General features: G+C 50.9%; 1 protein-coding gene across 11 annotated transcripts in view; it reads right to left on the reverse strand.

The window, feature by feature from the left end:
* Positions 1-1,525: 1,525 nt before the first annotated feature.
* The window catches only part of CEP72 (centrosomal protein 72), a 37,217-nt gene continuing 13,828 nt past the window's right edge, over positions 1,526-24,914 (reverse strand). For 4 of the 11 annotated variants that reach the window (XM_027520222.1, XM_027520226.1, XM_027520230.1 and 1 more), the window contains exons 5-11: positions 19,884-20,062; positions 18,396-18,560; positions 12,149-12,423; positions 10,178-10,316; positions 9,523-9,719; positions 3,592-3,718; positions 1,841-2,883 (exon numbers count right to left, since the gene is read on the reverse strand). In XM_027520222.1, coding sequence (XP_027376023.1) covers positions 2,519-2,883; positions 3,592-3,718; positions 9,523-9,719; positions 10,178-10,316; positions 12,149-12,423; positions 18,396-18,560; positions 19,884-20,062 — 1,447 coding nt within the window. In that variant the 3' untranslated portion in view covers positions 1,841-2,518. Of the gene's footprint in view, positions 3,275-3,591; positions 3,719-9,522; positions 9,720-10,177; positions 10,317-12,148; positions 12,424-18,395; positions 18,561-19,883; positions 20,063-24,914 lie in introns of all 11 variants that reach the window. The other 7 variants (XM_027520233.1, XM_027520225.1, XM_027520228.1 and 4 more) reach the window with 7 other exon arrangements.

Raw genomic sequence — 24,914 nt, forward strand, 5'->3', positions numbered from 1 at the left:
ACTGATAATGTCATTAATTGCCTCCTATTCAATTTTCTCTTCCTCAAAAGACACCATTAAAATGTGAAAAGACTAGAAAGAGCTATTTGCAAACATATTCCACAAAGTACTAGTATCCAGAATTATAAATAACTCCTACAAATAAGTAGGAAACAGACCCTCCTGTAAGAAAACAGAAGGCTTGAAGAGGCCCTCTGGAAACCCAGGTGCTCGCCCAGGGACAGGGCGGAGGTGGGGAGCAGGGTGCGGGCTCTGGAAGGAGGCAGGGCGCAGGGTGCGGGGCTCTGGGAGGGAGGCGGGGCACAGGATGGCCTCTGTGAGTGAGGCGGGGCGCAGGGGTGCGGACTCTGGGAGGGAGGTGGGGCGCAGGATGGCCTCTGGCAGGGAGGTGGGGCGCAGGGGTGCGGCGCAGGGGTGCGGGCTCTGGGACTGAGGCGGGGCGCAGGGGTGCGGGGCTCTGGCAGGGAGGCCGGGCGCAGGGACGCTGGCCTCTGGCAGGGAGGCGGGCTCGGGAAGCTGCCAGTGGGAGCAGGGCCGGCAGTGCCCCCAGACCCGTTGGCAGGCGTGTTAGCTGCCTCAGCACCACAGTTTCCCCGGACCTGCACTAAGGCTGTTCAGAAGACTCACATGAAACGTGAACATATGGGAAATAAAACCTTTACAAGAAAGGCTTCTTTCCTTTTTATAAAAGACCACCAAATGGAATTTTAGAACTAAGAAATATACAATCTCTGAAATTAAAAATTCACTCTACAAGCCCACACAGCACATCAGACAGGTGAAGTAGAGGGCAGTGAGCTGTGCCAGGACGGGAGAGGCTGAGAACCGAGGAGGAGATGACCTGAGTGCAGGGAAGTGGGGGCCAGGCCCAGGGTTTGAGGCAGCGGCATGGAGTCCCAGGAAGGCAGGCAGAGGCTGGGTCAGGTGAGAAACACCAGGAAACGGTCGCCAAAACTTTCCCACATTTGATGAGAAATACAAACTCAGGTTTCCAAGAAGATGAACAAAATCCAAACCAGAAACAAACAGCACGGTGATAATTTCCTACAGGCTTAAAATGGATTAATGCAAAAATCTTTAAATTAAAAAAAAATCTGATGATGACCCCCTCCCCCAACTTCCCCACAAAGTTACAGAAACAAAACATGACCTGAAGGGGTGATGCCCCCACCCGGGACCCACACAGCCCCCATCTCCACCTGCAGCTCTGCCCCAAAATCTACCACAGGCTCTTTCAGCAGATCACGTCATTTCACCAAAGACAGCAAGAGTCCCATGAGATACGTTTCCAAACTCAAAATCTAGCTCTGTGCTCTGCTAGAACGTAATTCTCAGAAACGCCCTACAAACAAGAGCTGGCGCTCGGGCAGGCATTCCCCCATGGACGTCAGCTCTGCAGACAACAGTCTCCACAGCCCTAAGGGCTCCTTGTATTCAGTCTTGGTTCTGACAGTTCCTGCTCATCAACTGTGGAGCACAGCTTATTTCATAACAGAATTCATTGTGAAACTCAGTTACAATAAGAGCCACTTTGTAGAACGTGTTTATTAAATAAGGTTGCCTGTTACACCATAAATTATTTTCTTTAATCGCCCTAAAGAGCTGCTTTCTTGCACGTTAGGCAGAAAAATGCAACATTCTCTTTACCTCAAGACAGTTGATGAAAAAGGAGACATCTGACTGACTGACACGTGAAGGGTGTGGATGAACCTGTCTTTTTAGGACGTTTCGGGCCCTGAAGACAGCAGAGAGGGGCTCACAGGGCACGTGGCGGGGAGGCGGGCCGCGCGTCTCGGGGGCTGCCAGGGAACCGCGCCAGGGTCTTCTTGAGCTCCTTGTAGCTCCAGTGCAGCTGCTCCACCTCCGCCTGGTGCTGCGCCCGCACCTGGTCCAGCTCCTGCAGCAGGCGCTCGTTGGTGCGGACCAGGGAGCTGGGGGCGGGGACAGCGCTCAGCCCGGAGCCACCCGGCCCCCTCGTGGCCCTGCCTCCCCTGCTGCTGCCCAGTGCCCCCCTGGGCGGGTCTCCTTGGCCGGGGGCTGGCGGGTGCCCCACTGGCCTGTGAGCTGAAGGGGTAGGGAGGGCCCTCAACACTGACAACTCTGTTCCATTTCTAAACAAGGCTCAAAGACAGAGACACTTCTAATTCCTGGTCAAACACAATTCTGATGTGGACACAGTAAACTCGAAGTCCTGATTCTGGGTCATTGGGGCCATCTTTAACTCTGGAGGGGTCTCAGGAGGAGGGTGGGGCTGGACACTGCCGACCCCGGCCCAACGCTGACTGAGGGCCTTCATGGCACCACGAGGAACTGATGGCACAGGGCCGTGTTCTCCACAGAGCTGCCCCCAGGGACAAACCCCGTCTGCTAGGACAGCAGAGGGCTGTGGTGCCCCGTTGGCCAGGACCTGCCTGGCCCTCCCCTCTGGGTCAGGGGCTGGGTGGGCACGGGGCCGTGGCCCTCCACCCCCACAGGGTCACGGCCTGGCTCCACTGGCCGCAGGGGAGCTGCGGAGACCTCAGCCCGACAGTGGGGAGGGGCAAGGGAGCAGAGGACGGGGGAGGGCGCCGCCCGTTTTACCCCCCGGCCGGGGTCCCCTCTCCAGACACCACCCACTCTCCCCACAGGTCTCTTCACAAAAACTGGGCCAGGGAGTGAGGTGGCATCTCCACTTTCCCAGAGAACAGTCGAGAACCACACCAGGGGCTGTGTGCAGGCTACCAGGCACCGCGCACTGCCCCGGAGGCTGCGGGGAGGGCCGCGGGCGGCACCTGTGGCTCTCCTGCAGCATCTGCGTGAGCTCCTGGATCTTGTCGTAGTGCTCCAGGTGCTGCCTGAGCTCCACAAGCTCGCCCGAGAGCCGCTTCATGCTCGCCTGGAGTCCTGATGGGACAAGGGTGGCTGTGCTCAGGGAAATCACTCACTCCTGTGCTGGGAGACGAGATGATTCTAGGGTGTCAGTGAGCCTGGGGAACGTGGGGCGAGGTCATTGGGGTGGACAGCACGGCCCCCTCGTCCCACCCAGGCCCTGGGCCAGCCCTGCTGGGGGCGAAGCCCCGGACTCCACCCTCTGGACGCCCGTGAGGGGCCCATGTGCGAGGAGCAGAGGAGGGCAGAGGGGGCTGGATCTGCTGGACGGGCTGGCCTTCAGGGAGAGCCCAGAGCCAACACAGCTGGAGTGAAGGTCAGGGGGGTCGCTCACCGGGCAGGAGGGCCCAGGAGAGCCTCCGCAGTGGCCGTGCTCATGCCTGAGATGCGTCTGCCCAGCGGGGCTCTGAGAGACCAGAACGGAGCAGGTGCTCAGGCAGAAGCCCCCGGGGGACCCTGCGATGCCTCACCTACCCCAGGGCAGGCTGCACCCCAACTCCAAGTCCCAAGGGCATGCCTGCAGGACTCCAAGAGAAGGAAGAGAGGAAGACATCGACCTGGGTATGGATGGAGCCGTGAGCAAGGAGTGCCGGGGAGGGTCCTGCAGCCTCTAGGGGTCAGCGGGCTGGCCCCGTGCACGCCCGCCCAGATGCACTCACAGCTCCTGCCGAGCCTGGGCCCAGTGACACGGGGACGCACACACAGTGAGAGCCACGAGCTCACCGGAGATCTGCAGGTTCAATGCGGACGGAGCGTCAGCGGTCCTCACATCTTTCTTCATGCTCAACAAAAGCGACTTCAAGCTACTGCTCTCCTCCAGAGATCTGTCCAGATGCTGCCTCAGATAATCCTGGACAGAACAACGCATGCAAACAGGTCAAACTCTGCCCACCGCACTGGTACAAAGCCGGCACCCAGGTCCATTTGCCTGGATGCACAGGGGAAGGGGAAGGGGTGCCACCTGCTCATCCACCCAAGCCTCCAGATCTGTGGTCCTGCTTCCAGGCCGCTCTGCCCAGAGGGATGCCGCGGGAGCCGCCAGCGCTGTATCACTGCCTTCACGCGTCCTCTAAAGCGAGGCTCTGTGTGGGGTCTCTCTTGATAAAACAGTGAGCACCAGACATTTCCAACACTTGTCTCCAGCAACCTCGTGGCTGCTGTCCCTCCTGTTCTACAAATGAGGGGACAGAGCAGAGGGTGCTCTCGCCCTGGAAGCCTCCCCCTTTAAGCGGGCCAGCCCACTGCACACGCGACACACAGAAGCCATGACATGCACGCTCAGGGTGGCCTTCCGCCTGGGTACCCTTGTCAGCAGCTGTCGCGGTGTGACTCCCGGGACTGCCTGGAGTAAGTGCAGAGGACCCACACTCCCTTGAGCCTTGGAGGCGACCACAGCCCCAAGTTGCAGCCTGATGGCAACTTCAGGAGACCCCGAGTCAGCCGCGTTGCGCCCTGACCGGAGGCCACACGGGGAAGCATGTGTTGTCTGAGGTGTGGCCAGGTGGTAGCTCCCTGGGCAGCAACAGACAACCGAACACAGAGGGCTCGGCACCAGCTTCTGCCCCACAGCCCCTCCTCTCAACCACGGACAGAAACCAACAGCTGCTGCACAGCCAAGGAAACCAGCAATGAAATGCAAAGCCAGCTTATGAACTGGAAGCAAAATATCTGCAAACCATTTATCTAATAAGAGGTTAACATAAAAAATACATAAAGAACTCACACAACTCAACAGTGAAAAAACATGATTTAAAAATGGGCAGAGGATCTGAACAGACATCTTTCCAAAACATACAGATGGCCAACACGAACATGAAAAGATGCTCAGCATCACTAATCACCAGGGAGACACAGGTCAAAACCACAGTGAGGTATCCCCACCCTTGTCAGGATGACCATCATCAAAAAGACAAGTGACAGCAAGTGTTGGTGAGGGTGTGGGGAAAGAGGCCCTCCTCTGCTGCTGGGGGGATGTAAGTTGGTACAGCTGCTATGTAAAATCGTATGGTGATTCCTCGAAAAGTTAAAAAAGAGCTACCAGAGAAAGCAATTTCATTTCTGGGTATTCATCTGAAGAAAACAAAAACACTAGTTTGAAAATATATGCACACCTCCATCTTCACAGAAGCATTACTCACTATTCCCAAGATATGGAGCAACCTAAGTGCCCATTAACAGATGAATAGACAAAGATGTAGTATATAAATACAATGAAGAAAACAAACACCACGGGATCTCACTCGTATATGAAATCTAAAAGGACAAACAAACAAAAGAGCTGAAGCTCATGGATGCAGAGAACTTGGTAACTGCCAGCGACAGAGGACAGGGCTGGGAGAAATGGGTCAGTGGTTTTGGTTTTCTAGTTTAAATCAACTGAATTTTTAAAAAATGCTGCTGCAAAGAAAAGGAAGAGGTTGTTAATTAGATAAAAACAAAAGACCCAAGTGTATGCTGCCTAAAAGGAACCCACCTTAAATATAAGCACTAAAGCAACACTAAGGTGGCTATGCTAACATCAGACAAAGCGGAATGAGACAGCAAGCACATGTGGGCACAGGGGGTAAGTGTGAGGGGAGCACGGCACACTCAGGGCCCTGACGGGAGTGACACAGCAGGCTGGAGTCAGGTGACAGCACCGCATGGAGGGAGAGGCAGAGAGGGGCCCGGAGGGGCGCACGCGGGACGGCAGCGCCCAGAGGACTCTCACTGCAGACCCCACGCTGAGCACACGGGTCACCACGGCAGCTTACCTGCACATGCGGGCACAGCCGCGGGCCCAGCCACATGGCGCAGGGTGACCAGACTCGCACCACCAGGCAGCCTAACTCCAGCGCCCACACACTCACCCTGACGACACCTGAGCCTGACCACAACAGCAATTATAGGATGTGAATCGAATCTTTCTTGTTATAAACCATAAATAAACCTGAACTAACAGGAGAACACTCTAGATAGTCCCCATGCCATTACACTGAACCGTAATCAGCGGAGGTGAAAGCCTCTCGCACTGACGCACGTTGGTCTCCCTTCCTACAGCACACGGTCGAGGCACCCGGTGACGTCACGTGACCTGCACGTGCACAGTGACGCCATGACCACAGTCAAGCCAGTGCACACGTCTCCTCACAGAGGAAGCATGTTTTGGTGATGAGAGCACCAGGACTCTGCTCTCAACACAGCTCCAGGGTCAACATGGTCCGACTAACGTGACTGTCAGCCATGCTCAGAGCCCTGGACTAACCCCTACAGAACTGCTGCTCTGCCTGGGCCCATAGCTCCCCCACCTCCCACTGAGGGTGACCACCGGTCTACCCTCCGCTTCTGTAAACTCAACTCTTAGACCCCAGGTATGAGGTCACGGAGGTTTTTCTTGCCACGTCCGACTAACTTCACTTAGACAACGCCCTCGAGGTCCATCCAACAAGACCAACTCAATGGCCAGGAGTTTGAGCAAGCTCCGAGAGATGGTGAAGGACAGGGAAGCCTGGTGTGCTGCAATCCACGGGGTCGCAGAGTTGGACACAACTTAGTGACCGAACAGCAAGACCGCCCCACTGTAGGCTGTGTGAGGAGTCCCCATACTATTTTCCAGTGTCTGTGCCAAGTCACACTCCCGCCACAGAGCACAAGGGTTCCCCCGTCTCCACACCCTCCACGTGCTGTCTCCTTTGACGAAAGCCACTCTGCAGGTGTGCAGTGGTGTCTCGCTCTGGTTTTGACTTGCATTTCCTTGGTGATTAGTAATACTGAGCATCCTTTCCACGTGTCTGTTTGGCCACACCACGTGGCCTGTGGGATTACAGTCTCCAGCTGGGGACTGAATCCACACCCCGACAGCAGAAGCAGAGTCCTAACCACTGATTGCCAGGGAGCTCCCTCCCAGGAGTTTTATAGTTTCAAGTCTTATACTTAAATCTTTAGTCCATTCTGAGTTGGATTTTGTGCTGTTAAGACAAGGGTACAGGTTCATCTTCTGCATGTGAACATCAAGTTTTCCCAACACCATTTACCAAAGAGATCACTCTTTTACCACGGTGTGTTCCTGGTGCCTTTGCCAAAACTCAGTTGACATCTATGTGAGGGTGTATTTCTGGGCCCTCTATTCTGTTTCGGCAATCTATCCCTGTTTTTATGCCAGCACCATACTGTTTGATTACCAAAGCTTTGTAACATAATTTTAAACTAGGAAGTGTGATGCCTGAAAAATGATCTTTCTCAAGATTGCTTTGGTGATTTGGGGTCTTTGTAGAACCAGAAAACGAAGAATACAAATGATAAGAAACATACAAATTTTAGAATTGTTTTTTCTGTTTCTGTGGAAAATGCCATGGAATTTTTACAGGGATTACACTGCATCTGTAAATGTCTTTTGTTTAAGATCTTTAACCTTCTTGGTTAAGCTTATTCTTAACTGTTTTATTTTTTTGACACTATAAATGAATTGTTTCGGAATGCTCATTGCTATAAAGAAGTAAGAATGATCTCTGTTATGCTTTGTATCCTACAACTTCACTGAATTTATTCTAGTTTTCTCTCGTGGTATCTTTAATATACATCATTTATAAGCAGAGGTAACTGTACTTCTTCCTTTCCAATCTGGATGCCTTATATTTCCTTTTCTTGTCTGCTTGCCCTTGCTAGCATACCTGACCCCTGAACAATGGCGGGTGGAGAGGGTAGGGGTGCCAACTCTCCTTGCAGCCGAAAATCCACAAATAATTTATACTCAATTTATAGTCAACTTCCCTAATCTGCAGTTCCGTATCCAAAGATGCAGCCAACTCCCAACTGTACAGTATCCCTGTATCTACTGGGCTTCCCAGGGAGTGCAGTGGTGAAGGATCTGCCTGCTGATGCAGGAGACACAGGAGGCACAGGCGCTATCCCTGGGCTGGGAAGATCCCCTGGAGGAGGGAATGGCAACCCTCTCCAGTATTCTTGCCTGGACAGAGGAGCCTGGCAGGCTACAGTCCGTGGGGTCGCAAAGAGTCGGGACACAGCTGAGTGACTGAGCACAGCACATATACTATTTACTAATAAAAAAAATCTGCATATAAATGAATCCATGTAGTTCAAACCCACATTGCTCAAGGGCCAACCGTCCTTCCAGCAGAAGAGACGATATAAGAGTGGACATCCTTGTCTCATACTGGATCTTAGAGGAAAAACTTTCAGTTTTCTCCACTGATCATGAGGCTGGCTGAGGGCTTCTCATAAACAGCCTTTATCATGCTGAGGAAATTTTCTTTTAAAACACCTATTTTGTTGAGCTTTTTTTAAAAATCATGAATGGATGTGGAACTCAGTCAGATGTTGCACCTGTATGAACTGGGCTGACAGTATTCTCTGTCTCTCTCTCCATGTGTTACTGTATCTGTGCACACAGCTCCCTCGGGGCGTACAGTCTTCTTGATATGCTGCTGCACTCAGGATGCCAGTCTTCTGCTGAGTCTCAGACAGCAGCAGTCTGTAGTTTCTCTTCTTGTGGAGTCTTTGCTTTGGTGTCCAGGAAATGCTGGTTTAATAAAACAGTGTGAAAGCAGGCTCCCTACTTCTATTTTTTGGGAGTTTGAGAAGGGTAAGTATTGATTTTTCTTTGAGTATCTGGTAGAATTCAGCCATGAAACCATCTGGTTCTTGCTTTCTTAAGAAGTTGGATACTGTTCCATCTTATCTGTTATTGACCTATTAAGCTTTATTTCTTCTTGACACAGCCTTAGTAGGTTGTACGATTTGAGGAATTTATCCATTTCTAGGTTCTCCAAAATGCTTGTAAATAATCATTCCTTGACCTCATTTCTGAGGCATCCATTGTAATGTATCCACTTTCAATTCTGATTTTGAGTCTTCTCTCTTAGTCTACCTAAGAGTTTTTTGTGTCTTTTCAAAATCCAACTCAGTTTTGCTAATTTCTTCCTGTTGTTTTCTACTCTGCACTTATTTCTGCTCTGATCTTTATTATTTCCTTCCGTTTACTTTGGGTTTAGCTTCCTCTAGTTCCTCGAGTTGTAAAGTTAGGTTGTTTATTTGCTATTTTGAGACCTTTTCTCCTCTTCAGCGTAGGCATTCATGAATGATGGTCTCATGGTGAAGTTACAGAGGACGAGGGAGTTGAGCTCCTCTGCCAGGTCCGTACCACACTGGCTCTGGCTGCCCAATGGTGCCACCTGGTGGTGGAGCTGTTGCAGGGCCAACAGGACAGCCCGGCCCCACACTGGCTGGGGCAGGCAGGACAGCAGCAGGGACCCAGGTCACCCAGGTCCCTGGAACCTCCTCACCAGTGGTCTCAGAGCCTGGGGCAGGGAACACCGAGACCAGAGAAACTCCCCCGCAAGCCCAGCCTCATCCTCCCGCCTCTCGCAGAACAGAACAAAGCCGCTTGGGGCAGGCAGAGCTGGGATTGGCAGCAATACAGACATCTGCAGCCACTGTCATGAGGGGTCCTGGAGTGAGAGCCAGGCCGCGCTCCTCAAGGGCAGCTGGCATCCTGGATGGGGAAGCCTGGTGGAAGAGGGGGTTCATGCTCTGCAAAGGCAGGAGGGGCCCCAGGGTTGTACCCGACAGCTGTTAGGGGAAGCACAGTTGAGAAGCTACGCTCATTCTGTGATGTCAAGACTGTTTTTGCCCCTACTAGGAATAAACGGAACAAACCATCTCCTTCCGCGTGTCGCTGAGTTCCAACACCACCTCAGTCATCTTCACGCCGTACTGTTGCTGCAGCTCAGTAAGGCGACTGTGCAAAGACTTATTTTCCAGAGTCAGGGAGCTAATTTCTTCATTCACAGTTGTCGAAGTGTCCTGAGTGGTTGTAAACTCTTGAACAGACGACAAAATGTGTCTTGCCTGAGCTAGAAGAGAGCATGTTAAGAGAATGAGTATAGACAAAACGTGTTCAATGCATTTTGAAAAATACAGGCTGCACACCTCAAAAACATTGACAGGTATGAAGACTAGAAAAGGGACATGTACGCCATTGAAATGGCCTTATCAGGCCTGTTTACCCCGAGGCGTGGATGGGGACGACAGGCAGACAGCAACAGCTCTAGGGACCTAGGGGAAGGAGCCAGCATTGCTGGCTGCCGATGCCTTCCAGGAAGCTGGGCACCAGGCAGGCGGGGAGGAGCAGCCACCGGCCACTGGCGCCTCCTGATCTGCTCCTCCTGAGCACCCTGACACTGTAAGCAGGGCCCTCGGGACGCCCCTGCAGCCCAGAGGGCAGTGAGGCCGGGAACGGGTCCAGCGAGGCCAGGGGACCAGGGCCCAGCAGCAGGCAGGTGCTGGCACGCAGCACCCTGGGCCAACTCACCAAGGAAGGCTTCACTGCTGTGCAGGGACCTGCGGCCACTCCAGTGCCTGTCCACCAGGTCAAGGAGCGCTTCCAGGAGCAGCGCCTCCAGGGTGGCCTTCTTCCCGGGCAGCGCGGTGGAGTGCAGTTTGGGACATGCCTGCCCAGAGACAAACCCCCCCTTGGCTCCTGTGCCCGACCCAGCGGGCGCGATGCAGTGTCAGACTGCTGCCTCGTCCGCTGCCTACGCCATGGAGGAGGGTCACACTGCACACACCTGCAGGCATGGTAGGTGGGACTCGCCTCCCTACCCCCTGCATGCCTGTCCATGTCTGTGAGGCGGGGAAACCATCCCTCAGTGGGAGGAACGGCTGAGCTGTGGCCTGTGTCAGTCAAGAGACCAGGCGGTTCTGAGCGCCGGCGTCCTGGGCCCTCCTGACCAGCCCCTGCCACTCTTGTGGGGTGGGGAAGAGACAGTCTCAGCTCAAACGCTCACTGCAGCCCGGTGGCCCGAAGTGTGACCAGCGCAAACAGGACCAGAGGGAGGGCTGGCTGGGCCGGTGCAGCAACCGGCTGCTAGGCAGAGCCTCACGGCCCCAACCATGCTGGGCCCACAGCCACTGGCATTTCCATCAGCGCTTACTTTTCTTCCCTTTAGAAATCATTTCATCAATTTTAAGGGATTACTGTAGAAAGGGAGCTGGCTCCTGCCCTCTGGCTCACTTTCTGAGTATCCAGGGAACATTTCCTGAGAAGCGGGGATTTAGCGAGTCAATACCAGGAGGGCCAGAGCTGGGATGAGGCCCGGTGTCCTCACTGTTAAGACAAAGCAAAAGTTTCCTCATAAAGAGCATCTGGGACAGCCAGCCAGACCTGGAAGGGGGTGCAGGAGCCACCGGGCCCCTCACTCCCGCCACCCCCCACCCGCGGGAGCCCAGGGCACGGGGATGCACAGGCCCACGAGGGGTCATCGGGCTGGGGCAGCCGTCCCCTGGGGCTGGTTGGCGTGGGGACACTGAGGCCAACAGCTGGCCACAAGCAGCGGAGGGTGAGAAAGTCCAGGGGCACCAGCATCAGCACTTGCGTCAGAAGCTGCACCGACGCGGCCTCAGGCGCAGGAGCAGAGCCCAGTGGGGTCAGGCTTCTGCCTAGCACTTGAGGAGCTGGGGTCAAGCCCTCTCCAAGACAACCACCTGGGGCCACAGTGCTGGGAGGAGGGGCGCTGCAGGCAGCATTCCCTCGTGCAAAGTCCCAGCCCCGCAGTGAGGGGGCCCATCAGGGCGGCTCTGCCCACAGTTAACATCCTTTCGGGGACAGGAAAGCCCCAGCACAGTCCTGCAAATCTCCATTTTCACGCCTTCCCTCAGTCCAGTAAGAGACTGAAGATGCAGCCAGACCAGCCGTGGAAGCAGACCTCGGCCCATGGCCTGAGGCAGCCACCCCAGGAGCCACCCAGCACCTACGACTCCAGCGTCCCTGGTTCTGCTGGTCTCCATTCAGGACCAACCACAGGGGCTCAGCACTCCCCTGGCCCACTTTGAGCTGGTGGAACCCCCCAGGCCCTCTCAGCTGGGGTGCTCTCCCCTCCTCTGCCCACGTGGGGCGCTGTGGCAGGGCTGCCTGCTGCCCCCTGTCCGCACGGTGGTCTTTACTCGAACCCCAAACCTTTGAGAACACCTCAGTCTCCAACTTGGCCATAACAATGGCCTACGACCACTGTCTACGACCACTGTGGGACAATCTGGGGAGAACCTCCTCTTGTGAACCCGGAGAATCACAGCACACACAGCTGGGACCGCGTTCACGATAGCCCTGGGGGAGCACCAACCACGGGACGAGAGGCAGTGTGGCTGGAAGGCCCGAGCGGATACCTCAAGGCGCCCCACACCAGAAGACAGCTGGAAGTGCATTTTCTAATGGCAGCGGTGACCACACTACGGAGACGTGCACGTGAGGGCCGTGTCCACCCCGAGCACCCCCACCCCTGCTCACCTCGCTGGCGCTGGGCGGTCTTGGCTGCTCAGGCCCCGGGGTGGCTGAGAGGGAAGAGGTGGCCTGGCCCCAGCCCTCCGAACTGCTCCTCCGGCTCACACTCAGGCTCCCCTCCAGACAGCTGAGACAGGCCTCGTCTGCAGGCGCCTGGAACCTCCCACCAGGCATCCTCCGCTTCCTGTACTTCTCAGGAGCAGGTAAGGGGTTTAACATTTTTTGTGTCGACACGCTGGACTTCTGAGAAGAAGCACCTGAGTCCTCAGTCTCCGTGGAGTCTGTAACAGAGAAGCGGGCAGAGCCCTCACCATCAGGCTCCGGGGCTCAGGGACCAAGGCCGCAGTTGTGTGCACACAAATACGGGAAATTGACCAGAAAGTGAAAGACTGACCAATTACTGTGTCTTCCTGCAAAACTATGTATAACCAACTGGGTCAACTGCGTCTGTGAGCAGATGAACCACTGCTGTCTGGCTGCCTGGGTCAGAGACCACCTGGACACCAATGCCCCCGGCTCCGCGTCCGTCACCAAGTTCACCTGACCAGTGTCAGCAGGCCACCAGGACCCCCTTGCCAGGACTGGTCTGACTCACAGACTCAGAGGGACCCAGCACCCACCTTCCACAACCCAAATGCACACCAGTCACTCTCCATGCTGCACCCCCCACTATGTGACACTGCCCCATTTCCCCCTGACCTGCAGCAGCCTGGGGCTTCTGCACGAGCCCACACCCCCACAACACCCCCGCCGAGTCTGGCCACAAGGAGCCAGCAGAACAAGCCACCTGGGACTGAGGGTGACCCCACAGAAGTACAGTCTGAATGCTTCAAAGCTCCGGGAGAGAGACTATGGAAACCGAGAACGTGTTCCTGCTCACAAGCATCTGAGACGTAACATTAAGATACTCCATGTGGACTGGATGGATCCTGGACCAGAACACGCACACATGCACCCCCACGTGAATCCGTGTAAAGGGACACGTGTGAGATCTCACGACACTACGTACATGCAGCGAGAGGCCGTGACTGCGGGCCATGGGCACTGGGCAGGCGCCACCACGACCTGCCCTGCCTCCAAGGCCCCACAAGCTCACCTGGATACAACTCAGGAAGGGACTAGGTTTGCTCACACTCAGGAGGTTTCTGACGCTTTTTCCACCTTCATGCAAACAACACTGTCAATTAACTTATTTATTTCCGTTGTCTTTGTGTTATTCAGTTGCAAAGTTGTATCTGACTCTTTGTGACCCAAAGGATCGCAGCATGCCAGGTTCTTCTGTCCTCCAGAGCAATCTCCCAGACATTGCTCAAATTCAGGTGCATTGAGTCAGTGATGCTATCTAATCATCTCATCCTCTGCTGCCCCCTTCTCCTTGTGGCTTCAATTTTCCCAGCATCAGGGTCTTCTCCAATGAGTCAGTTCTTCACATCAGGTGGCCAAACTACTGGAGCTTCAGCTTCAGTTCTTCCAATGAATATTTAGGGTTGATTTCCTTTAGAATGGACTGGTTTGATCTCCATGCAGTCAAAGGGACTCTCAAGGGTCTTCTCCAGCAACACCATTCAAAGGTATCAATTCTTTGGTATTCACCCTTCTTTATGGGTCATACCTGAATGGTCTAATGGTTTTCCCTACTTTCTTCAATTTAAGTCCGATTTTGGCAATAAGGAGTTCATGATCTGAGCCACAGTCAGCTCCTGGTCTTATTTTTGCTGACTGTATAAAACTTCTCCATCTTTGGCTGCAAAAAATATAATCAATCTGATTTCGGTGTTGACCATCTGGTGATGTCCATGTGTACAGACTTCTCTTCTGTTGTTGGATGAGGGTATTTGCTATGACCAGTGTGTTCTCTTGGCAAAACTCTATTAGCCTTTGCCCTGCTTCATTCTGTACTCCAAGGCCAAATTTGCCTGCTACTCCAGGTATTTCTTGACTTCCTACTTTTGCATTCCAATCCCCTATAACGAAAAGGACATCTTTTTGGGTGTTAGTTCTAGAAGGTCTTCTAGGTCTTTATAGAACCGTTCAACTTCAGCTTCTTCAGTGTTACTGGTCGGAGCACAGACTTGGATTACCGGGATATTGAATGGTTTGCCTTGGAAACGAACAGAGATCATTCTGTCGTTTTTGAGACTGCTTCCAAGTACTGCATTTCGTACTCTTTTGTTGACTGTGAGGGCTACTCCACTTCTTCTGAGGGATTCTTGCCCACAGCAGTAGATATAATGGTCATCTAAGTTAAATTCACCCACTCCAGTCCATCTTAGTTCACTGATTCCTAAAATGTCGACATTCACTCTTGCCATCTCCTGTTTGACCACTTCCAATTTGCCTTGATTCATGGCCCTAACATTCCAGGTTCCTATGCAATACTGCTCTTTACAGCATGGGACTTTGCTTCCATCAGCAGTCACATCCACAACTGGGCACTGTTTTCACTTTGGCTCAGCCTCTTCATTCTTTCTGGAGTTATTTCTCTACTCTTCCCCAGTAGCATATTGGGCACCAACTGACTTGAGCAGTTCATCTTTCAGTGTCACATCTTTTGCCTTTTCATACTGTTCATGGGGTTCTCAAGGTGAGAATACTTAAGTGGCTTGCCATTCCCTTCTCCAGTGGACCACGTTTTGTCAGAACTCTCCACCATGACCCGTCTGTCTTGGGTGGCACTATATAGCACGGTTCACAGTTTCACTGAGTTAGACAAGGCTGTGGTCCATGTGATCAGATTGGCTAGTTTTCTGTGACTGTGGTTTTCAGTCTGTCCGCCCTCTGATGGAGAAGGATAAGAGGCTTATGGAAGCTTCCTGATGAGAGACTAACTGAGGGGAAAACTGGGTCTTGTTCTGATGAGCATGGCCATGCTCGGTAAATCTTTAATCCAATTTTCTCTTGATGGGTAGGGCCATGTACCCTCCCTGTTATTTACCTGGGGCCAAACTAAGAAGAGGTGGCAAAAATACACAGAAGAACTGTACAAAAAAGATCTTCACGACCCAGATAATCACGATGGTGTGATCACTGACCTAGAGCCAGACATCCTAGAATGTGAAGTCAAGTGGGCCTTAGAAAGCATCACTATGAACAAAGCTAGTGGAGGTGATGGAATCCCAGTTGAGCTATTTCAAATCCTGAAAGATGATGCTGTGAAAGTGCTGCGCTCAATATGCCAATAAATTTGGAAAACTCAGCAGTGGCCACAGCACTGGAAAAGGTCAGTTTTCATTCCAATGCCAAAGAATGCTCAAACTACAGCACAATTGCACTCATCTCGCACGCTAGTAAAGTAATGCTCAAAATTCTCCAAGCCAGGCTTCAGCAATACGTGAACCGTGAACTTCCTGATGTTCAAGCTGGTTTTAGGAAAGGCAGAGGAACCAGAGATCAAATTGCCAACATCCGCTGGATGATTGAAAAACAAGAGTTCCAGAAAAACACCTATTTCTGCTTTATTGACTATGCCAAAGCCTTTGACTGTGTGGATCACAATAAACTGTGGAAAATTCTGAAAGAGATGGGAATACCAGATCACCTGACCTGCCTCTTGAGAAATTTGTATGCAGGTCAGGAAGCAACAGTTAGAACTGGACATGGAACAACAGACTGGTTCCAAATAGGAAAAGGAGTAACGTCAAGGCTGTATATTGTAACCCTACTTATTTAACTTATATGCAGCGTACATCATGAGAAACGCTGGGCTGGAAGAAGCACAAGCTGGAATCAAGATTGCCAAGAGAAATATCAATAGCCTCAGATATGCAGATGACACCACCCTTATGGCAGAAAGTGAAGAGGAACTAAAAAGCCTCTTGATGAAAGTGAACATGGAGAGTGAGAAAGTTGGCTTAAGCTCAACATTCAGAAAACGAAGATCATGGTATCCGGTCCCATCACTTCATGGGAAATAGATGGGGAAACAGTGGAAACAGTGTCAGACTTTATTTTTTTGGGCTCCAAAATCACTGCAGATGGTGACTGCAGCCATGAAATTAAAAGACGATTACTCCTTGGAAGGAAAGTTATGACCAACCTAGATAGCATATTCAAAAGCAGAGATACTACTTTGTCAACGAAGGTCCATCTAGTCATGGTTACGGTTTTTCCAGTGGTCATGTATGGATGTGAGAGTTGGACTGTGAAGAAAGCTGAAGGCCGAAGAATTGATGCTTTTAAACTGTGGTGTTGGAGAAGACTCTTTTGAGTTCCTTGGACTGCAAGGAGATTCAACCAGTCCATCCTAAAGGAGACCAGTCCTGGGTGTTCATTGGAAGGAATGATGCTGAGGCTGAAACTCCAATACTTTGGCCACCTCATACGAAGAGTTGACTCATTGGAAAAGACCCTGATGCTTGGAGGCACTGGGGGCAGGAGGAGAAGGGGATGACAGAAGATGAGATGGCTGGATGGCATCACTGACTCGATGCACATGAGTTTGGGTGAACTCCGGGAGTTGGTGATGGACAGGGAGGCCTGGCGTGCTGCGATTTGTGGGGTCGCAAAGAGTCGGACACGACTGAGCGACTGAACTGAACTGAACCTACAGTGGAGGTAATGAAGATAACGGCAATCTCCTCCCATGTACGCACTGCTATACGCAGTGCCCCCAACCCAGCAGTAGGCCACCATTGACCCACACCTCTGCTGGAGACTCCTGGACACTCGAGGGCAAGTCTGGGTCAGTCTCATGTGGGGTCATTGCTCCTTTCTCCTGGATCCTGGTGCGCACAAGGTTCTGTTTGTGCCCTCCAAGAGTCTGTTTCCTCAGTCCTGTGTAAGTTCTGGCAGCTCTATGGTGGGGTTAATGGTGACCTCCTCCAAGAGGGCTTATGTCACATCCAGGTCTGCTGCTCCCAGAGTCCCTGCCCCTGCGGCAGCCCCCTGCTGACCCGTACCTCCACAGGAGACACCCAAACTCAGTTCTGTCTCAGTCTCTGTGGGGGCTCTGGGTCCTGGTGTGCACGAGGTTTGAGCCCTCTGAGCTTCCCTGGTGGGTATGGGGTTTGATTCTAAACGTGATTTCATCCCTTCTACCGTCTTGCTGGGGCTTCTCCTTTGTGTAGAGTTACCTCCTGGATTATTGGAAAAGGATGTTTGCTATGACCGGCATGTTCTCTTGACAAAACTGTTAGCCTTTCCCCTGCTTCATTTTGTACTCCTAGGCCAAATTTGCCTGTTACTCCAGGTATCTCTTGACTTCCTACTTTGCATTCCAATCCCTTATGAGGAAAAGGATGTCTTTTCTCAGTGTTAGTCCTAGAAGGTCTTGTAGGTCATCATAGAATCGGTCAACTTCATCTTCTTGGACATTAGTGGTTGGGGCATAGACTTGGATTACTGTGATACTGAATGGTTGGCTTTGGAAATGAACAGAGATCATTCTGTCATTTTTGAGACCGCACCTAAGTACTCAATTTTTTATTCTTTTGTTGACTATGAGGGCTCCTCAATTTCTTCTAAGGGATTCTTGCCCACAGTAATAGATAAGATGGTCATCTGAATTAAAATCTCCCATTCCCATCCACTTTAGTTCACTGATTCCTAAGATGGTAACGTTCAATTTTGCCATTTCCTGCTGAACACATCCAATTTACCTTGATTCATGGACCTAACATTCAAAGTTGCAATGCAATACTGTTCTTTACAGCGTCGGACTTTACTTTCACGACCAGACACATCCACACCTGAGTGCTGCTTCCAATTTTGCCCGGCTGCTTCATTCTTTGTGGGGCTATTAGTAATTGCCCCCCACCTTTCCCCATAGCATACTGAACACTTTACAACCTGCAGGGCTCATCTTCTGGGGTCATGTCTTTTTGCCTTTTCATACTGTTTGTTCATGGGGTTCTCGCAGCAAGAACACTGGGGTGGGTTGTCACTTCCTCCTCCAGTAGACCACGTTTTTCACAACTCTTCACTATGACCCGTTCATTTTGGGTGACTCTGCATGTCATGGCTCATAGCTTCATTGAGTTATGCAAATCCCTTTCCACGACAAGGCTGTGATCCATGAAGGCATTTCTAAATTGTAGCTATTGTCATAGGCCCATGATGTATTCAGAAGAGAATGTGTATGCGAGTCCAAGTGTATCAAGAAAGCACCAAAGTACTCACAGAGCAGGAACCTACACCACGCATGTTTTACAAATGTTAGCTTTCATTTGTAAAGGAGCGTATTCCCTTAACACATCTCAGGGTCACACACACACACAGTCGAGAGAAGAGGAGCACAGCACACCGGGGGGCTCACCTGGGGTGAAGCGCTGTGGGGGGAGCTCGCCACAGCGCTGGTCCTGCAGCCTCGGCTCCACGCAGCCCGCCCTGGAGCTGTTCCTGCGCCGCTCAGGGCCCTTCCACAGAGAGTCCCCGCACTGGTGCTGGACTGACTGAGGGCTCAGTCGGTGCCGAGACTCTTCTGTGTTCAAAACATTTAAAAAGTTTATTCCATTAAAACTTACACTTCCGGTTTCTGACAGCGTAGCATATCTGTCAAGCACACTCCTATGTGGGGTAAACAGGAAAGAAAAGCTGAGTGGATAACACAGCGCCAGCCACCCTGCAGGCGTCACTGCCCACAGCACCCCAGGCGAGGGGACCCCGCCCGACCTCCAGCGGGAAGCACCATCCAGCCGATGAGTTGGGACAGACACAGCAGTCAGCGGATCCAGAGACTCCGGCCACTGAATGAACAACCTTGCAGGGTTGTCTTTGCAATAAATGGCACTGGTACAGCTGGATACACGTTGGGACAGACGGACAACCTGAGCCACTACCTCACACCACAGCCAGAAATTGACTCTAGAGAGCAGCTCTCAGATCTAAGTGCAGGTCCCCAGGAGGTGGACAGGGGAGGAAGCCTCCACAAGCACGGCCAGCACACTGAAAAGCACCACCACGAAGGAAAACAGGGTGGAGCGACCTCACTCAGATAGAACCACTCCTGGAAGCACTGCTTAGGAAATGAAAGGCAGGCCACAGGGTGGGCAGAAATCTGAGACAGGCTGTGTTCTACCAGCATAATGGAGTCCGGGGCATCAATACCAAGAAAGGAATAGGGGAGGGGGGCAGCAGGAACAGAAACGGCTCACAAGATGACATGAGCGCATGAGCAGGCTGCTGGGACTCATCTCCAGGAAACAAGAACTAAAGCCCTCAGTAGACATTGCCGCACGCTCAGGACGGGCGCCACACTGGAGGGCCCGACAGGCCCGGGAGGTGGCGGGGAGGCCGAGGCAGGGTGCTACTGCAGCAGGAAGACCCAGATGCTGTGACTTCACGAAAAGCTCCTGGGACCCATGAGAGAAGCAGCAGCAAAGCAGCTGAAGCTCATACACGAGTCCTGGCGGAAAAGCCGGCACGGGCGTGAAGGAGCTCACATGCCCGCCCTCGTCAGGTGTCAACCCCTCACTCACATGCAGCTGGAGCCAGAGAGGAGCCCCCTTGAGGCCAGCGGGGACTCAGCCCCTCCAGCACAGGACGCCCCACATCTTCGCTACCCCCGCAACTGACCTGAGAGGGACCTGAGGTGACAGACTTGCAGTGACTACATCCACCTAAACACACTGACTTCTCCTGCAATTCCACGACCAAATTACTGATATTTCCAGGTGCACAAGACTTCCTGAAGGGTCTACATTTAAAGGTAAATTCTCTTAAAAAGGCGGCATGGATCCTGAGGCAGCAGACATCAGCCCCCCAGCCGGGCTTGCACCCACCCTCTCGGCGAGGAGCAGCCTACCTTGGGAGGTCTGGAGGCTGGCCTCTGACTCCTTCTGGCTGGAACTCATGCCCCCAGGAGGGTTGCTCAGGTCCCACTCGCACTCGGCAATGAGGCTCAGGACCGCCTCGTCATCCGCATCCATGACCAAGCACTTCTTGGCGGAGGAGTCAGTGCACTTGACTCTGGAGTGATGAGGTCTACAAAGACAAGCAAACCTGGCTCTGTGCTCCCACCCCCACCCAGCGCGTGAAGACCCCGGGACACAGCCGCCCGCACTGCTGACCCTGCCTCAAGGTCTCAGGAGGAGCAGCGGGGGCTTCTGCCACAGGGAAGGCGGAGTGAACTCGGCCAGGATGACTGGTCACCACACCCGGCTTCATTAAAGGGTGGCAGTTCCAGGAAGCCCCCCGTGCAAGGATCTCCTAGCACTGTGGTACACGTGACCAGCAAAATTCAAGGAGGGACTTGTCTGGCAGTCCAGTGGTTAAGATCCCATGCTTCCAATTCAGGAGGCACGAATTCTATCCCTGGTTGGGGAAGCGAAGATCCATATGGACCGACCAAAAAACAAAACAAAAAGAAAGTTCAATAACATGGTGTTCCAAATTTCTATTTTCACATTAAGTGAATATATCTCTCTAGCAACTGAAACGTGAGGCTGTAGAATAGGATGTCCCTCCATACAAAGGCAAACATTCACAGGAGACCTAATTCTAACAAAGGCAGCTTAAGAATCACTCTTCAAAACAGAACTCAGTCACACACTACGAACACTGGCTTTATGACCCTGATCACACTTTGAGAAGTCAATGACACTCTATTTTCTAGAGCTGAGAGTCTTCCAGGTCCCTGCAGAAAGAAGGGGACTGGGTTCTCCTTCAAGGTCTGCCCACAGACACCTGATGGTGGACACATACAGCCTATCGGGGTCTCTACTGTCACCTCTGGATAATAAGGTCACTGTACCAGATCATCTAAACTCTGTGATAACTTAGTCTTGAGATAATCAAGGATAAGTCAACTGAAAACACGTTCCCCAGGTGGCTCAGTGGTAAAGAATCCATCTGCTAATGCAGGAGATGCAGGAGACACGGGTTTGTTGCCTGGGCTGGGAAGATCCCCTGGAGGAGGGAATGGCAACCCACTCCAGGATTCTTGCCTGGAGAATCTGGTGGACAGAGGAGCCCGGCAGGCTACAGTCCATGGGGTCGCACAGCGTTGGACATTACTGAGAACACACAGACTGCAAAACATCGCTGAAACAAAGTAAAGATGACATAAGTAAGTGGAAACACACCACATATGCATAGACTGGAAGACTCAACACTGTTAAAATATTCATTGCCCAAAGAAATCCACAGAATCTGTGCGATCCTATCAAAATCCCAATGATATTTTCCCCAGAAATAGAAAAGCCATCCTAAAATGCATCTGGAATCTCATGGAGCTCCAAACAGCCATAACAACATTGAGAAGAGTAAGCACTAGAACCAGGTTCAGAAACGCTGGATGAAATCAGGCTTTGATTTTAGACAACTGTGAGTAATAATACTACAAGATCTAATGGAAAAAAGAGAGAATGTGAAAGAACGGACGGGAAACCCAAGCAGAGATGGGGAAATTCTAAGAAAGACCCTAATAGAAACGTTAGTTGAAGACACTGTAACAGATGAAAAGTGCCTCTAATGAGCTCAACAGTAAACTGGATGTGGCTGAGGAAAGAACCTCTGAACTTGATAACATAATAACAGAAACTCTAAAATTGAAAAGCGAAGATTAAAAAAGACTGGAAAAAAAAGAAAAACCAGAATAGAATACCTAGAATCGTGGGCCAACACCAAAAGGCCTAATATTCACACATGAGCCTGCCAACAGGAGAGAAGGGAACTGAAGACGACTAAGAATCCCTTAAGGGAATGTCAGACACCAAATCACACAAACAGGAAGCTCTGAGAACAGTGGTAGAATAAATGCTGGGAAAAATTACATCAAGGAATATATCCAAACTGGAGAAAAGCTAAGACAAAGAAAAAAATCTTCAAACAAGTCAGAAGGGAAAGTTCTTTATGTACATTATTGTTGTTCAGTTGCTAAGTCGTGTCTGGCTCTTTGTGACCCCATGGACCTCAGCATGCCAGGCTCCCCTGTCCTTCATCATCTCCTGGTGTTTGCTCAAAATCACCATCATTGAGTCCATGATGCCAATCCAACTATCGCATCCTCTGCCGCCCCCTTCTCCTCCTGCCTTCAATCTTTCCCAGCATCAGGATCTTTTCCAATGAGTCGATTCTTCACATCAGGTGGCCAAAGTATTTATTGGAGCTTCAGCATCAGTCCTTCCAATCAATATTCAGGATTGATTTCCTTTAGGAATGACTGATTTGATTTCCCTGCAGTCCAAGGGATTCACAAGAGTCTTCTCCTGCACCACAATTCAAAAGCATCAGTTCTTCAGCATTTAGCCTTCTTTATGGTCCAACCCTCATATCCATACATGACTACTGGAAAAACCATAGCTTTGATTTTGTGGACCTCTGTCAGCAAAGTGGTGTCTCGTCATAGCTTTTCCTTCAAGGAGCAAGCGTCTTTTCGTTCCATGGCTACAGTCAAGCCCACAGTGATTCTGGAGTCCAAGGTGAGAAGAATCTGTCACTGCTCCCACGTTTCCCCCTTCTGTCCGCCATGAAGTGACAGGACCAGATGCCATGATCTTAGCTTTCTTACTGTTTACACTGTACTTAGTCTATTAAGTGAGCAACAATATTATATTAAAAAACAATGTATACACTTTAATTTTAAAACGTTTTATTGCTAAAAAGTGCTAACCATCATCTGAGGCTTTTGCAAGTCATGGCAGCAATGGGATCACAGATCACTGTAATATAAAAAGCTGAAAAAGTCTGAAATACTGCAAGAATTACCAAAATGTGACACAGAGACATGAAGTGAATAAGGAACAAATGCCACTCGGAAAATGGCACGACAGACTCGCCTGACTCGAGGTTAACACAAACCTTCAATCTATGAAAACACGGAATCTGCAAAGCACAATAAAGCAAAGCACAGAAAACGAGGTCTGCCTGTCCTGTGTGCTCAGGGCGACCACCAAAGTGAAAACATGCCCATAACTGATGTGTTAACGGGGAAATGGAATCACTGGATGATCACGTAAAACCAGGAAAGGAAGGGAAAGATCAGAAGACAAAGTAAGAACAAGGGCATCAGACAGAAACAGTGAACACAGCAGCTGTTAAACCAGCTGCATCAAGAATCACTTCAGACACCAGGGTCTAAACGCACCAAGTGGGGGGCAGAGACGGTTAGCGCGGATCAAAATACAAGGCCGACTACATGTTACCTACAGAAGCCCCCTTCAAATATAAAGATGCACAGGTTAAAAGTAAATGGACAGAGAAAGAAAAACAGACTATGCTAACACCAATCAGAACAAAGTGGAAGTAGCTACATCACTTTCAGACAGAGCTGACTTTGGGTGGTGAGTGCAACCTGGGATAAAGAGGGGTCAGGACTCAGGGCAGCTCTGCAGGAAGACGCAGCAGCCCTGGACGGGCTTGCACCAATAAGACAGCATCAGGTTACCCAACACAGCCACTGAGGGAGCTCAGGAGGACGGATCCACTTCCCTACCCTGCGTCAGAAAGGGGTGGATCCCGCAGGCAGTCAGTCACCAAGGACACAGCTGGGCCCGACACCACCACCTGGAGGAGCCGGCGTCCACTGTGTCCAGACAGCAGGACACTCGTCCCACAGTCACACGGAACACTCACCAACACAGATTCGTCCTGGGCCACAAAACATGCCTCTACACGTTAAAAAGAAAACAAATCACACGATATTTGTTCTCAGGGCACAATGAAATTAAACTTGTAATAAAATAAGTAACAGAAAGATAACTGGAAAATCTCAAAAAAAGGAAGATTAAACAACATATTCCCAAATAACATGAGTCAAAGAAACCTCAAAGTATTCTGAAGTAAAGTACTTCAAAATAAAAATATTTTCAACCAAATTAAAAAGAATATACACCTCACTGAAATTTGTGGGATGCAGTGAAAGCAATGTGTAGAAGGAAATACATAATACTGAATGCATAGTAGACACAGTACAATCCAAAATCAGTGACCTAAGCTTCCATCTTAGGAAACTAAGAAAATAAATCCAAAGCAGGAAGAACAAAAGTAATAGTAAAATTTAGAGTAAAAATCAATAAAGTTGAAAACAGGAAAAAAAGAAAATCAACAAATCCAAAAGCTAGTTCTAAATTTAAACACATAAATAAAATGGAAAAACCTCTATCTATAACAGGTTAACTAGGGAAAAAAGACGCATCACTAACACAGGAAGTAAAAGCAGCAGCACCACTGGAGATCCTGTGGAGCAAGAGGGTAACAGAGAGCACCCTGCCCACAAACGGGATAACCCGGATGAAACGGAACCGTCCTGGAAACGCACAATCTTCCAAAACCCACACCAGGAAAAGTAGATAGTAAGAACAGACTTGTATGGATTACAGACCTTGAATCAATCATTGATAGCCTCCTAAAATACCAGGTCCAGATACATTCACTGGTAAATTCTACCAACATTTAAGAAAGAAATTATACCAATTTTCTATAAGACAGAAGAGGAAACAGAGAGAATACAGACTAACTTATTCTATGAGGCCAGCATTACCTTAATGCCAGAACCAGCAAAGACAATGCAAGGAAAATACAGACCCTTTATCTCCCATGAACACGGATGCAAAAAATCCCCAACAAATACCAGCAACTTGAGGCCATGAAGGTATGAAAAGAAGTCTACACCACAAGAGAGTGGGGTTTATTCCAGGTGCACAGCTGGTTCAACATTCGGAAAAAAGTCAGTGTAATGCATCACATCAACAGGCTCAAGAAGAAGAGTCACGTGACAATATCAGTAAATACAGAAAAAGTATTCGACAAAGTCTAATACCCATCCGTGATAAAATGGTCAGTAAACTGGGCATGGATGGGAACCTGCTGCACTGGATAAAGAACACCAAGGGAA

This window comes from Bos indicus x Bos taurus, chromosome 20, assembly GCF_003369695.1.
Source record: "Bos indicus x Bos taurus breed Angus x Brahman F1 hybrid chromosome 20, Bos_hybrid_MaternalHap_v2.0, whole genome shotgun sequence".
Classification (NCBI taxonomy): Eukaryota; Metazoa; Chordata; class Mammalia; order Artiodactyla; family Bovidae; genus Bos; species Bos indicus x Bos taurus.